Source organism: Schistosoma haematobium, chromosome 2, assembly GCF_000699445.3.
Source record: "Schistosoma haematobium chromosome 2, whole genome shotgun sequence".
In the NCBI taxonomy this organism is placed as follows: domain Eukaryota; kingdom Metazoa; phylum Platyhelminthes; class Trematoda; order Strigeidida; family Schistosomatidae; genus Schistosoma; species Schistosoma haematobium.
In genome coordinates this window covers 36,822,825-36,838,710 of record NC_067197.1, presented here as the reverse complement: position 1 = coordinate 36,838,710, position 15,886 = coordinate 36,822,825, and the positions used below count along the sequence as shown (strand labels likewise).

The window sequence follows — 15,886 nt, the reverse complement described above, 5'->3', positions numbered from 1 at the left end:
GTCAATTTAAGTAACGTCCCTAATTATTATTGTATTTGTAACAATTAACTGTATATATTAATATTACTATTTATCTTTAGTAACTTTGTTTATACTTTTTGCGTTTATATTTGTCTGGTCCACCACATATCTTTCATTCACGTTAAATATATTGTCCTATCTCTAGCTTAAGTTTGTTCTCTATCGTGTATTGGTAATCGATACAATGTAGTGAGTTGGTGTAGACGATGATGTGAATTCCACGTAAGATCTTATAGATTAGGCAGTTACATCATGACAAATCTACAATCCTAGGATTAGGTTTATTATTAGAGCAGTACTAATATCATAGTAGACCATAGTTATTCAAATGCCTCTGAAGTAAGAACACAGCGTACTGGCACAACAGATATATTATAAAAATTGAAAGGTGCGTTTTGAGTACAAAAAGGGAAGCTTATCACGAAATGGATCTATTCATTGTTCTGCAGGATCAGCTTGCATAGGGCTTGTTCTTCTTTACTGCGCTGCCACATTAGTAATGTCACATATAATGATTTTTAATACCGTTACAATAGGTCCATTCATAATGTTCACTTCCGAGCAATACAAAATTAAATAACCAGTGACTCACTGAAATAAATAATGTTTCAAGTAAACTTTATCAACCCATACTGGGTATTTGCCATCAAAACTTTCATTGCTAACCGAAACTAAACTAGCTATACATGTAAGACAAATAATTGCATTCTAATACGAAATTACGATAACTCTGAGTAAAATACAGGAATCATACATTCAATAGTTCATTTGTAAATCTCCATCATTTGTCCTTCACATTCCGTACGATTCTTCCAATTTACAATTCCTTTCTTATTGCGGTTCTATTTTGGTTGAGTCAACCTCCATAGCCTTCTGCTGACAAGGTTTTGACTTCCCATCTGTGGTACATACTGCATATTTCGACAGACAAACCAGACCACCGATAATCGACACAGGACCACATCCAGTGAGATAAAGTCTTAACATTATTTCTAGATAGTCTGTTGATGCCAAAATAATGATCTACTCAACAAAACGACTTAGGTTTGTTGAAATTTAGTACCTATGTCTTCATCTACTTCATTTATACGCAGACGAAGTTTATCTTCTGAACCAAGTAAATGGGAAAATATTATGAATTTTAAATCCAATTTGCATGAGTACTTTTCACACTAAAACAACTTTTTGTGAATATCTTTTAACAGATTGAACGGAGAGAACGAAAAGGTGGTTCTGGACGGAACAGAAGAAGCTTTCGCCTAACTGGCTTCCATATATAGCAACCGTTGATCACCGCATCATACTATAGAACAGAAATGCATGGCTCGCAAAAATGGTTAGTTTTCGCACATATATCGACTGTTGTTTGCTCATACAAAAAATAATGTGCTCTCTTTTCCACCTAGATTGTGTTTGTTATGTTATACTAATCATACAAGCACAGTGACCTTGACTGTACAGAGGCTAGTACAGGTGTGATTTGGGGATTTATGTTAGTTCTAATCTTGTCACTTTTTTGTTACAAAACCGTTTAACCATTTTCGAAAATAACTCTCCAAGAGGTGTAAGATTTGGTCGGACATTTAATTAGGTCCTAGGACAGACCTAATTACCCCAAACACTGAAACTTTTGTCATCCAGCACAACAATTCAAGTCGGCTTAAATTCATCCATATTAACTGTGGTCAATGCAGTCTTTACTACCACTACTAGAAGTCGACATTTGAAGTTCTACCATCGTACTCCAGTGGATTTCCTCAAACTTGTTAGAAATTCTGACCAGTGATTGAGGAAAACCTGAAATTTCTTCAAGCGTTTTGTGGTTTTCCCTCAAGTCACTTTGAAATTATAGGAAAACCCAACATCTGGAAAACTTTTGTGGCTTTTAATCGCACTTCTATGAGGCTCATATTGGAGCTTCGGGAGATAAGGTCAGTCTCTTTTTCATATGCATATATATATATATATATATATATATATATATATATATATATATATATATATATATATATATATATATATATATATATATATATATATATATATATATATCAAGACGAATAGGCCAGTACTTCAGATTTAACAGTTCAAAAGAATACAGATAACTGCACTCAGTTAAAGCAGTCTTGTTTAACCTCTATAGTTTGGTATCGTCGGGATAAAGAAAGACCACTGAACTAAAGCTCATTTTAAAACCAATGGTAGATTAAACTATATTCTGTATTATTGGCCTCGATCAGTCTTTTAACTAGTCTTTTCTGCATTCTTAAAAGATTATCAACATTCATGCCCACACATACTTTAAGGCACCAACAGACCGAGCAAAAATTTTCAGGAGTACAGAATCCACTCTTTTTGTTTAATAGTTCTGACTAATGTATAGACTGTTCAATAAGCTTAGCCTCACATAAGACATTGATTTTAATAGTTGATCTTTCATTCACCCAGGTTTCAAGTAGTCTAGAAACTCAAACATACTTATCTTCTCACAATGGATTACTTGTCTTTCTGTCGTGGTGTACTGATTGGGGGCTTGATGGGAGATTGTTATGGATTCGTGTACGAAGGTAGCCCAGCAGCAAAGTTCACCATTCCTTTGGAACTACTGCAAAGGTCAATCAATGGCTGTGTGTACAAAGTTTACGTTCCTCATCTTTGTCCTTAGTTGATACTAAACAGCTGATGTACAGTGATGATACGCAAATGAGTCTTGCGATTCTCCGATCATTAAGGGCTAGAAATAGTTTCGATGCAGAACATTTGGCTAAAGAGTAAGTAGAAATGGCTTTGTAATTCATATATTAGATTTATACGAAAATATTAAGGAATTGTCTTCCTTATATGATCTCCGATATTTGATTTTTAATTATAGTAACCTGCATTCATCTTATTTGGCTCCCACTGTACCTGAGTAACTGGTTATATTATTCACAAGGCTTGACCAAATTATCGAAGTCATACCTCAGTGATCGGTTAATAAAAGATATAATCTCTCTCGATCAATTTATTAACCCAGATGCTACTGTACGATGTTACAATAAAGCTTCGCCAACGATTCTGATAGCAGAAAACAGAATAAAATGAATTACTTTGGCTTTGCTATTCGCAAACCATATATATACTGTTTAGAGTAATATGACTTCCTACTAATCAGTGCATCACCAACAATATCTTTGTGACGCAAAAAGGAAAAATCAATAGCGGAAGTTTCCTGATTTTTTTCCTCTATATATGTATTTTCTTTCTGGTTTTTCATTTTTTTGAAAACCGTATTGTTGTAGTACATTGTTGAGGAGCTCATTTTATTTTGATTTGAATAAATGAGCTTCAATATTTGCGTTTTCATCTAATTGAAATGATCAGGTCAGTACTCTTTAAGTTACTTTTTGTCACATCTATGGAATGATTTATCAAGTGTGCTCAAAATGACCTCCTCCATATTACCAGATTCACCACTGACTACTTTGAAAATGGATTACATAGGTGCTATGGTGGTTCTATTGGACGCGTTTTTTCCTCACTTAGGATGGCAAATTATAAAGATCCCTATGCTCACGCTGCTGATTTATTTAATGGGACAGGATCATATGGCAACGGCGGAGCCATGAGAATCGCACCCGCAGCGCTATATGGATTACGATATTCTAAACGTGAATTTGAGGTGAGCTGTCCTTCAGTCAACTATTCTTTGTATTTTATGAATTGTAATTGCTTATATACTCAAAAATTATATTTTCGGACAAACAGGGAATTTATTACAAATTGAAATTTTTTGAAACCAGGTGGTTGCACATAATGTATGTGAAATAGTCGTTGGTGTTCAGTTATCCTTGGTGTAGTTCATAAACATTAACAGAAAGTTGGTAGCTAGTGTATTGTGTGTATTGAGTTTTTTTGACAATCCAACCTTTGTTTAAAAATTTTTAAAGCAGTTCACACAATCATGTACTACAGCATAATATTTCACTAGTTTACAATCAGATTAGAGAAGCGTACTTATAGTGAATTAAATTTAATAGGATATCTCGACTTGTTTTAAGTGAAAAATGAATAGAATATCACTGTTGAAGTAATTCGGACGATTTTTTGAAATGACGTGTTTCACTAATTGCCCAAATTATTAGATTGATATTGGTAGTTGTTATTAAGAACATGGACCATAAATTTTAGATAACTTCCAATGTATATTGAATAAAAGGTATATATTGCCATGGTGTTTATCAAACATTTAACTTGGCCACCAAATAAGTAGACTGTAAATGGTTACTGTTTAGTTTCCCTATAAGGTTATAAGGTTACAGGCCATAATAAACATCACACCAGCTTATTCAAAGATACAACCACTAATATTTTATCTTCCGATTAGTGTTAATCAGTATGACCGATAAGACCATGCTGCTTTCAATGGTATTCATTTCAACAGACAAGAAAAAAAGTCAAGCAAGGTTTATCTTAAAAACAACATACTTCTCCTTACGCCATAGATTTCGTATACCAGTAGTTAGGTTTGGAAAGTATGGGGTTAACCCTACGAAAATAAACACTCACATAAATGTTGTGTGCTAAAAACTTCTAACATATGTTCGTTTGGTTCTGTGATTACTCTTCCAAATCACTGCTAATCCGGTTCCTTTTCCAGATCTCTTAAGAAGAAACACCTTACATAGTAAAAACAGGATAATGTCAAATATGAATAAGGCCAAAATTCAGGTTACCTCATAGCTTGCATACTTTAGATATTTACTCATGGAAATTTTAATTCACAGTTATACGTTCCAGTTAAATAACGGAGATTTGCAGCTCGAATGAACGCTTCTGGTATGTTTGAGTTTCTGAGCTAGGTGGTTTGGTTGTAGTGCTCACTAATAACAAAGTATTTTATAGTTTTATATCACGTTATAGACTGACTTTGTTGGTATCATGGATGCTCACCAATGATGGGTCCCATACTTGGCCAAAACAGATATCCAATGCTCCATTTATTTCATTGATTGTTTAGCCTAAATTAGTCCGTGATGGGAAACTTCAAATTCAAAGATTATCATAACTCCCTATATCAGCAGTTTAATACCAGTCAATCCTTTGGTATTATCAAGTCCTATCAAGAAGTACAATCAGGGATATACTTATGTGCTGGGATAAATTTCTGTCAAAGTTTGACGAAAGGTATGATCAATGTTCATTGATTGTAAAAGAATTTTTGTTACCTGTAATATAAGATTAAAATTGGAAAGGCAAGAATACAACTGGATATGGGCTTTACTTTATTGTTGAACGTGCTTTTCTGTAATACTTAGAAGTAGGTCATTCGTGACTTTAAAAACGCAATCAAGATTTCGATTTCAGATGTATTAAATTTAAAAGTTCAGTCCAAATTTAATTGACCTGGATTTCATCTATTTTAACTAGTGAAAAACTGTTTATACTCTAACTGACCCATCAATTGGTTTTAAACCAATATCTTCTCTTATAAATTTATCTTAAAACATTCACAAACTAGTGCCTTACTATATGTTACGTTATCATTGTATTTCAGAAAATCGTTATCGATATTACTCGGTTAACTCATACCAATCCACTGGCTATATTTGGAGCACTTATACAAGCATATGCTATACAAATGATTTTCTCTTTAATACATGATCATATACAACTGGATTATGTAGCTTTCATCGATAACTTATTAAAGAGACTAGAGAGAACAGAATATTTTGTAGATTTTAAACAACCCAATTGGTTAGAAGCACTTGATGCTTATAAAGAAAAATTACAAATAGTTAAATATCTCTTGATAGACGATAAAAAACCATCAGTTACAAATATTGTCCATCAATTGGGTAGGTTTACTTTTTCACGAGGAACATTTCTTTTGCTCCCATCGTATATGTAGAGACCCTGGATCAATTTTATTCAAATTTCCAATGTATATTCTGAAGATTTTTGTTCTTCATGATAGGCGAACGGACACTCATATAAAGTGTAAATTTTCTGGACATTATGTGGAGAGATCGGAGAATGCAGATGGTTACTTCAATACTGTTTAAAATACATGCCTAGACTGAGAGTATAGGGTAATCAATGAAATTTAATTGCCCATAATAAAAACTTATTTTTGGATTTTTCGGGTTTTATTGGTGATTTCTTCAGTGTATGTCCTATCCACCTCGAGCATATTTTCTTAATTTCATCTTCAGATGGAAGCTGGTTTATACTCTGCTATAATACGTTGTTTCTGGTGGTATCTGGTCAACGGACATTGAGTACCTTGCGTAGATAATTACTTTTACAAACCTGTACATTTTTGATGATGGTTTTAGTAGTTCTGTAAGTTCCAGCTCCGTATAGTCGAACTGTTTTGATGTTTGTATTGAATATTCTTACTCTGGTATTGTCTGACAGTTGTTTTGAGTTCCATGTGTTATTGATTTGTAGGAATGCTGCTCTCGCTTTACCATTCCTTGCCTTTACGTCTGCATCGGATCCTCCTTGTTCATTGGTGATGCTTCTCAGATACGTGAAAGTTTCCATCCGTTCCAGAGGTTCTCCATAAAGTGTGATTAGGTTGATGCTGTTTGTGTTGCATTTGAGGATCTTACTTTTTCTTTGTGTATGTTGGAACCTACTGCTTCGGAGGCTGCTACTACACTTACTGTTTTCACCTGCAATTGTTAGTGTTTATGGGATAAAATAGCTGGGCCATCTGCTAAGTTCGAATTGTCTAACTACTTTCAAGCTGTCCATTGTATTTCGTGCTTCCACTCAGTTTTGGTCTTCGTGATCTAGTCAAACACCAGAAGAGAGAGGAAGGGCGTGAGTAGGCAGTCGTGTCTGACACAGACCTTCGATTTGAACCGATATGTGGGCTGTCCTCCATGCACAACTTTGCAGTATAGTCCGTCATATGAATTCCGTGTGGTGTTGGCAATCTTCTTAAGCACACCATAATGCCGAAAAGGACTTTATAAGGTTTTCCTATTCACGCCGTCAAACGTCTTCTCATCGTCAAGGAAGTTGATGTATGGTGACGTGTCCCATTAAATTGATTGTTGAACAATGATCCATAGCGTTGAAATTTGATTTGTACACGACCGGTCCTTACGGAATCTGGCCTATTGATCTCGAAGTTTAGCATTTACTGAATACTTCATCCGATCTAAAATACTGTCGAGAACTTTTCGCGGTACTAATAGTAGTGTGACGCCTCGGTAGTTCTCACACTTTCTAATACCAGGCATTCCATTAACATTCCACAATCCTTTAAAATGATTAGCAGACAAAAATGCAGCGTATCCGGTTCGCCGAAGCAGCAGCAATAAAAAACTCAAACCTGATTTACTAATCCAGAAAGGGAAAATGATCAACTTATCACTACCTTGATAAATCTTTGTTGTTGTTATTTTCATTCCCTTACTTCTTTGAATATATGTAAACTCTTCAAATCCTGTTCAATTATTACATAGCCCATCTTATCGATTTTTAATTCTATTATATATCCTATACTTGTCCATATATATATATATATATATATAATCATTACCGATAATCCTTATTATTCTAATTCTTTTCGTCATCAATTTCAATTGTTTCACATTATGTCTTACCCCTAATGTTACATTTCAATACATATATAACTCTTCCAAATGAAAATTATTCAACTCAAATGATTTTAATTGTTTCTTCTGACTAGCGTCTTTTTAGCGTTATTTTTTCCTACGAGATGGGGTTGCTAACCCCATGCCCACCCCTCCTCCCTTATCCGGGCTCTGGATTGGAAGTAACCCTAGGAGCGCTTCATTGGAGTATGAACCAAACCTTAATTATGGAGGCTAATTGTACTAACTGGTTTTCTGAACTAAATTAGGTATACTGGGGTTCAAATCTGGGAACTAGTGGCTAAAAGTCGGATGCTATAACCACGACATTACCTCTCCAAATAAGCCGTACGTTAGGATAGTGTGAAAAAATAGTTTTGTACTGTATCAGTTAAGAGTTAGTTTTGTACTCTCTACATGAATCCTCCTTAGCCTATGTTGACTTTACAGCTTTAAACTATTCACTTAATCAGTCAGTTCCCAATCAATGAATCACATATTTGGTTAGCTACACAATTATTTACAATCCAAACATAAATAACTGGTTTAAGTTGAAATTCAACTGTATACATATGTGAATATGACACTTACTTCACATTACACCGTAAGACTGCTTAATCGTATACAAAGTACAAACGTCAGATTGTTTAACTGACGAAAGTGAACAGTGTACTCGAAGATAACAAAACTACACACAGTCTAGAAAATGTAAAGTACACGGTACACTAATCAGATACTGTTTGTCAAAATTAAGGTATAGTTAAGTTCAGCCACCGTATTATACTTTTACAAAATTGTAGTTGAAGCTAGTATTTTAAAAACACATGAGTGCTATGTGGTTCTTTAAATCATTACACATTAAATCGTCCAACTGTGGTATGTGTTACTTATACGGACAGACATATGTAGTATGTATCAAGAATTAAAAAAAGGATTGTTACTGACAAAAGAGGAACATGAGGAGAAGAGAAATAAAAAAACAGGGGTTCGAGTAACAACCGAAATAAAAGAATGATGGAATTCGCCAGAGATAATTCAGCAAGATGTGCAAACGTTGTATCCAGTGTATTTTTTTCATATTTTTATAAATGCACTGTGATTTTGCATGTTACAATAAATTGGTTTACTCTACCAAAGTCTTCGTTCACTGCACAACAGGTGAAGGTTTAAATCATACTCAATGATCAATCTGATTGATTTTGATAACAAGTAAATAAACTAACAATTAAAAGTAAATAGGAACTTGGTAGATTATTTATTTGCTCTAACTCATACATGTAATCTCAACCAGACCAGTACTTACACAACAAATTAAGGATAGGTTACTGATTATGGGCTCCTCTATGTGTGTTTACCAATTCAACTGCTCCTGTAGATCCAGTCACATAGGCCATATTCAGAGTGAATTTTTTAACATAATTACCTTGACAACACACCACTTATTACATATTATAATCACACAACGTTATTATTATCATTATTATAACTATGACCGCGATTAACAAGACGAAACTACTATGCATTTTATTCACAACTTATTGTATTACTGTTATAATGATCATAACTTAACACTTTACTAATTTATTACTTATTTTTCTACTGCACTCTAGGTAATGATTTAAAAGCCATCAACTCTGTTCCAACTGCATTATATGTATTTCTGCGCAGTTTAAAACCTATAGACGGAATCGAGTTTAATGTGAGATATCTTTTGTTTGCTTTTTAATGACATATTATTTATGTTTTGATGTGTTTTTAATCCACTATAAGTTGAAGGCTATTTCGTAAATGTGAAGATAATTACCATAATTAATGGAAATAAACTAGAAAATCATTAAAGTCAGTCAGTAACAACGTAGAACTTCGTACGTGCGTACATCAATTCGAGTTGCCATGCCACTTAGCACAGAGGTGCAGTTTTCGATTCAAATCCCGTAGTGGTAGAGGTAGTAAGAGTATAAGCAATAATCGGAAAGATTAGGGTTTGGAGATGTTATTTAAAGAGTATAATCCAGTGAAATAAATTTGGGAAGAGGAAAAAAAGGGACATAAAGAATTTGGGAGAACACAAAGAGTGGATGCACCTGCGCCATTGCAGACGATTTTGAGCCATGTCATTCAGGGTCTCTAACCATCGGTTGCTATCATCTCGCGGATCCCAACCAGGTAGCCTACATCTACTAACATGACTCAGTCCACTTGTCAGTGACTGCATGGATTTGTGCCATGCTTTGGTCTGACCGCCCTTAGCTTTCTTCCAACCTACTCCTATACCATTGAGTATCGCACGTCGAGGCAGTCGGTGGTTGGGCATACGTAACACGTGTCACAGCCATCTCAACTGATGAAGTTTCACTAATTCATCAATCGATTTGCCATCCTTACCTAGTACCCGTTTCCTAACAACTGCATTACTTACTCGATGGTCCCAGGATATACGAGCAATGTTTCGAAGACACCTGTGATCAAATACTAGTAACCTACGGATACCCTCTACTCTTACCGGCCATGTTTCACTGCCATAAAGTAGGACGGAAGGAACTGCTGCGCAGTAAACACGTCATTTGGTTGATAGACGGATATCTCGCCTACTCCATAAATGACGAAAGTTGGCAAACGCTAATCGAGCCTTCTGTATCCGTGCTGAGATTTCATCACACACCAGACTACAAGGACTGATGAGACTCCCAAGATAAGTGAAGCGGTCGACAACACGCTCAACTACTACACTCCATATCATTTCAAGGGGGAGAATCGCATCCCGAACATGCTTGCATTGTTGCTTAGAGTGGTCAGAAGACTCTGCACTTTGTCAGCGTCTTCATCAAATATAACTATGTCATCGGCATATCCTAGGTCAAAAAGTGAATCTCCCGGTAGACGTTCAACCCCTGGAAATTTAGATGAGGAAAGTGTCATCTCTAAAAGCACGTCAACGACAGAGTTAAACAAGAATGGGGAGAGTGGACAGCCATGACGAACACCACTTGAGGTAATCAATTCTGATGACAGTTCGCCATAAGCTCTCACTCTACCAGTTGTGTTCGAGTAGAGAGCCTTTACAAGGTTAATGTACTTCTTTGGTACTCCTTTCAATGACAAACACTGCTACAGAACCTCACGATCAACAGAGTCAAATGCCGCCTTAAGGTCGAGAAATACTACCATTGTGTGGCGTCTGAATGTGTGTCTGTGTTCTAGAACCTGACGTAGTGTGGATATGTGGTCTATACAACCACGTCCAGGTCGAAAACCAGCCTGATTTTCTCTAGTCTGCTCTTCGTGAGCTTTGGTTAGGCGTCGAAGTATTATTGAAGCCAATATTTTAGACACTATATTAGTCAAACTGATTCCTCTGTGATTGTCACAAGAGGACTTTTGTCCTTCCTCATAGACTGGCACAGTCAGTGATTGAGACGAGTCAGATGGGATTGCGTCCAGTTCCCAAATTCTACCTAAGACCTCAGTTAATCTCACCGCTAATACTGGACCACCATCCTCAAAATCTCAGAAGTAAACCTGTCAGGGCCTGCTGCTCTCCCTCGCTTCAGATTTTCGATAGCTTTTTCAACTTTGTAAAGATTCGGAGGACCTACATTAACTTGCCATTCAGGCTGACTAGAGATCGTGGGAAAACGAAGTGTGGCTGAAGGCCAGTTGAACTGATCCCCAAAGTGTTGGGCAGTTGCTTACGACCCTATATGAGAATCTAACTGATGACAGTCAGTTCTCTCGGTAAATATATCTTTAAATCACCAAGTTGGAGTCTAATATATCTCATACGAAAGGTTTCTGTATTTTATTACTGGTTAAGCATATACGTTTGTAATTATTTGCAAGAAATTATATATATATATATATTGTATTGCTTTCTTTGTGTTTTTAGTCACCTCCTCTACGTTCCATTGTCTTATCGATCGGATTAGGCGGTGACACTGATACTATTGGTTGTATGGCTACTGCATTAGCTGGTGGATATATTGGCATTCCAGTAGACAGTAATTCAACTATATCAAGAAACATTATTACACTATGTGAAAGTTATGAAGAAATCGAAGAATATGCTAGTTGGTTAAGTAACAAGCTACAAATGAGTTGAAATTTTTCCATTATCATCTAATCGACCTGAAGAAAACACTAAATAATCAAGTGCCATTTGATCCTATCATGATGTGAAAATTAATTTCCAACTTTTTTAACAGATATAATTTTATAATAGAAGCATTTGAATTAACCATAATTTTGGCTGTTGTTAACCTTATCGAAACTTGTGTTACATGAATTCCATGAATATGAGTGCATCATAATATCTCTTATTAATGGTAAATTGATGTCTACCGAATTTCCCATACTATCAAGTCTATTTAAATATGACGTAAAGTATCGTGTTTTCTGATTTTTATATACTTAGGTTTATGCTATAAAATTATATTGAGTAATAGGTATGTTAAATCTACCGAAGCGTCTAATCAAACGATTGAGATATGTGCGAAACAACGATCTGTCTGGAATGGGGTTCTTTATCGATGAATAGGTAGAAATTAGTTATAAACCTTAACTTGTGAAGTATCTGTGGCTCTTAGCTCATCTGAAATAAAAAGGACTCCCTGCACTGATAACATAAAGAATAATTATGACTTAGGATAGTGCAAATAATCGCTGTGTCTAATCTTGATAACAGTTTATCAACAAGCAAAAAGGGAACCTAAAACAAACAAATATAGGAACCTTTGCGTTTCAACAAAGATTCAGTGACTATGCAAAATCACGAATAACTGATACAGAGATTTAGAGAAAGCAGTTAGAATGATAAATACGATAAATGTTATAAGTACCGGTAAATATTTTAGAATATTACACGACAACATAAGCTTGGGAATTGTTAGGAATGCAAGTACGTACTGAATATTAATAAGTAGTATAGAAAATTAACAGTGAACGATGTGGTGAGAAGAGAATAAAGTCAATAACAACGCAAACCAACTTATCAAAGTGTGTAACACATCATTCCAATATGTTTTACTTCGAGTATGTTGCTAAATTTAACTTCGTTAGTAAAGGAGTAGCATCGGGCAGGTTGCATATTGTGATTATCAACCATTTCTTTCCCATTAGGATATCTGATTTAGTCAGGTAATTTCCTTGTGTCAGTTGTTCAAATATGAAATAACGTAGTTGAAGTGATTACTCTTGTAAACTGGGGATTCTAAACCTCTATCTTTCGCGTCAATCAGCTTCTAATCGTATTGAATAACTCAGGGTTATTTTGTTGACTAACGGCATTTTCTTGTAAATCTGACTTCCTCGATTTACACTCCTAGTCTCACTGACTGATAAGTATGGTATAAGTAATGACAAGGGGAAAATTTATGGAGATTTCTATTATGGTTAGCACAATTCGTACATAGAAGGAAAATAATCGACTTTAAATTTACAAACACATGTGCATTCTCAAGGGTTATGTGAAGTGTTCAGTTGTGCATAAAATTATTCTAATACACCTCCTTGTGTTGTATATTATTCAGTCGGCCATGTGTAAATTATAGTCATGTAGGTATATTCCTGTTTGTAACAATATCACATCGAAAATCTTAGTAATTTAACCCGAAAAGCAAGAAACTAGTATCAAGTGTGTGGTACTTATTTAACGTGCAATTGTTCACTATGTAATACAGACCGCATTACTTAATCAAATTGATCTCTCACAAATAAAACAATTCATCATAGAAAGTGTCCCAACATGAAGTTGCAAAAACATATTCATGATCACTTTAGCAGTTAACCGTTATTTTAAACAAAAGTACGTAACTACTAGTCGTTGGATAACGGTATCAGGAATTGTTATACAACAGCCTATGGGACTATGAGAGGTATTAGTAATAATACTGAACATTTTTGGGAGAAAATTACTCTAGTGTTTTACCACTTAACAGTCCTGTTTTGGAGTTGGATACTTTTCATTTGGGTTTTCACCACTAGATAGCTGTGTTCTTCAATCTTGAATAGTGCATTTGAATCTATTGTAATTTACTGCATAATTGTTGACCATTTCTGCATTCTAGAACCACCATCATTTCTTAGGTTTGTGTTTATTAATCAAGTTCACTTGCTTTCTAAACAGAACATGAATTAACGGTTTTTGTTTTGTCCTTCTAGAATAGATTAGGTGGAGAATCATCATAACTACTGTCTATGATACCTTTATATTTGATTTTTTTTAGTTGTATTTTGAGCTTTTTCGTGCTTTCCTATCTTCGCATCTAAGATGAGTTTGGCTGTAGTTGTTCTTTCTTTTCAATTGACAGTTGTATTATTATTATTATTGTTATTATTATTATTATTATTATTATTATTATTATTATTTTCCAATAATCTCTATCATATGATCGCGTTTCTATGTCCATTGGTTCCCATATCATCCATATCCCAAATCTATGAAAAATACCTTGCATACCATATATTTACATTTACTAGTACAATAACGTTTTACTAATCATATAATTTAAATGTTGTTTCACTCACTATTGGACGATGATATAGTTAGTATTTATTTTGTAAGTGACGAAAAACAAAACTTTCTTATATCTGCATTCACGTTTTCAAATGCGATAGTGATGATAATATGATCACTTATTCAATTTTCTTTATCGACTACTGAATAAAATATTCAACACTAGTATTAATGAAAACGAGTGTAAATAAGCAAATCTTCATCAGATCCAACGTGTAAATAAAGTATTTAATACATAATAAGCAAATATGGATAGTGGCTAGCATTGGAATCCAGGACGCGCGTTCCCTCCTCTTCGGGACTCGTCAGCTGGATGCACCCGAGTTGATGTTCAGCCTGAGACTCGAACCTAGTACCATTCGCTTCAAACACCATCGCGTTATGCACCTAGCTACTGAGCCCTGGTAGCCACTTGCTTGTGCAATGGGGTGAAGTCTAATTCATTCGGTATTGTTTTACTTGAATCTTCCCATTTATGTTTTAGGACTGAAATTTATCAGTCTCTTATTGGCATATGTGCATACTGTGCGTATGCCTCGATATTGCCTTAATTTACAAGCATTATAAGCAAAGATGGATAGTGGCTAGCAGTGGATTTAATACATATGAACAAAGGAAAAACATATTTTGTGGTTTCAGAAATATCAAAATAGTTTATTATATTTCTATATACGATTGGTTAATTTAGAGAATAAAATCTTTAAACAGTTTATACTTGATAACAAATTGAATAATTAAGTTTGACTGAATGAACTTCGCCGATGCATGTATTTCACCCTGATAGCTTTATTGAAATGTTACTTCATTCATTACATTCAACATACTTGACTCTATATAAATGTTGAATCAATGTATACATACTGACGTGGGTATATGAATGGCATAAAAACTGGTAAAATAACTCCATATATCATCATTGTATAAAATCTCCATCCTACTAAATTCATGCTTCATGAAAGTCGAAATATTACCAGTTCCTTTTTTATTCAATGTTTAGATTCTAAGTTACTGAGCCATATTAAACTAAAAACCTCTACGTTTCACTACAAGCATTTAACCTTTGAAAACACTGTACCAGCATCCAATGATTTCCATTTAATATATTCGAACAATTTACGATATTAAGCAGTGGCATTAGAAGCTGGTCACATATATACTTGTTATATTTTGAAAACTAATGAAGGTCAGTCGAATAAAAGTTCAGAGAAGTAAATAATGATAATTAGAAATAGAGAGAAAAGATAATATTAGAAGAAAAAAGGTGTCACATGAATCTAATTATTACAGTGGATTAAAGATTGTCAGGACAGATTCAAGGTTAAAAAATTGCTCTTATACATACAAAGGAGTTTTTTGTTGTTGGCCAAGGCTTTCACAATCCTAAAAATGCGTCATCAACAAATTCTACATAAATACTTGAAGGACGATGTAAGGTCAATCTTATGACCTGTTTTAATTATGTGTTTCACTGTCACAGAGCATGGTTTTCTTTTCACTGTTTATTGGTCATGTGATGTTAACTAATTCATAATGCAATTTAGTCATGTTTCACCAGCCTAGATTATATTGTTCGATCTCTTCTCCCTAATTGTTGATCCATACACATGCAAATTAGTAAATGGGATGTTCAGGTCTGTATGGAATCATGAACTTTACCTAGATATGAAATATTCATCATAATATATGTTCTGGACAACTGTTTTCAGTTGTAATTTCAAAATTATGCTATTTGATTTCCCTCTGCATAGTAACGTGATATAAA

At 34.6% G+C, this 15,886-nt stretch overlaps 1 protein-coding gene across 3 annotated transcripts; it reads left to right on the top strand.

The window, feature by feature from the left end:
- Positions 1-1,464: 1,464 nt before the first annotated feature.
- Positions 1,465-11,988, top strand: ADPRHL2_1 (ADP-ribose glycohydrolase ARH3). 3 transcript variants are annotated; one of them, XM_051215101.1, is made up of 7 exons: positions 1,465-1,952; positions 2,470-2,648; positions 2,687-2,792; positions 3,469-3,682; positions 5,558-5,858; positions 9,224-9,312; positions 11,500-11,988. In XM_051215101.1, the coding sequence occupies exons 2-7, from the start codon at positions 2,513-2,515 to the stop codon at positions 11,710-11,712; spliced, it is 1,059 nt and encodes a 352-aa protein (XP_051068281.1). In that variant the 5' UTR covers positions 1,465-1,952; positions 2,470-2,512; the 3' UTR covers positions 11,713-11,988. The 3 variants fall into 3 exon arrangements, with proteins under 3 accessions (XP_051068281.1, XP_051068282.1, XP_051068280.1); XM_051215102.1 differs by lacking the exon at positions 5,558-5,858 and adding an exon at positions 4,661-5,187 and having other exon boundaries at positions 2,470-2,792; positions 2,894-3,682; XM_051215100.1 differs by lacking the exons at positions 2,470-2,648; positions 2,687-2,792 and having other exon boundaries at positions 5,558-6,345.
- The last annotated feature ends 3,898 nt before the right edge of the window (positions 11,989-15,886 follow it).

Excerpts from the sequence above, each read along its gene's own strand:
- ADPRHL2_1 (XM_051215101.1), top strand. The coding sequence starts at position 2,513 with ATGGATTACTTGTCTTTCTGTCGTGGTGTACTGATTGGGGGCTTGATG. Across the intron at positions 2,649-2,686 it reads GCAAAGGTCAATCAATGGCT|TTGATACTAAACAGCTGATG; the intron begins GTGTGTACAAAG and ends CTTTGTCCTTAG. Across the intron at positions 3,683-5,557 it reads ATTCTAAACGTGAATTTGAG|AAAATCGTTATCGATATTAC; the intron begins GTGAGCTGTCCT and ends ATTGTATTTCAG.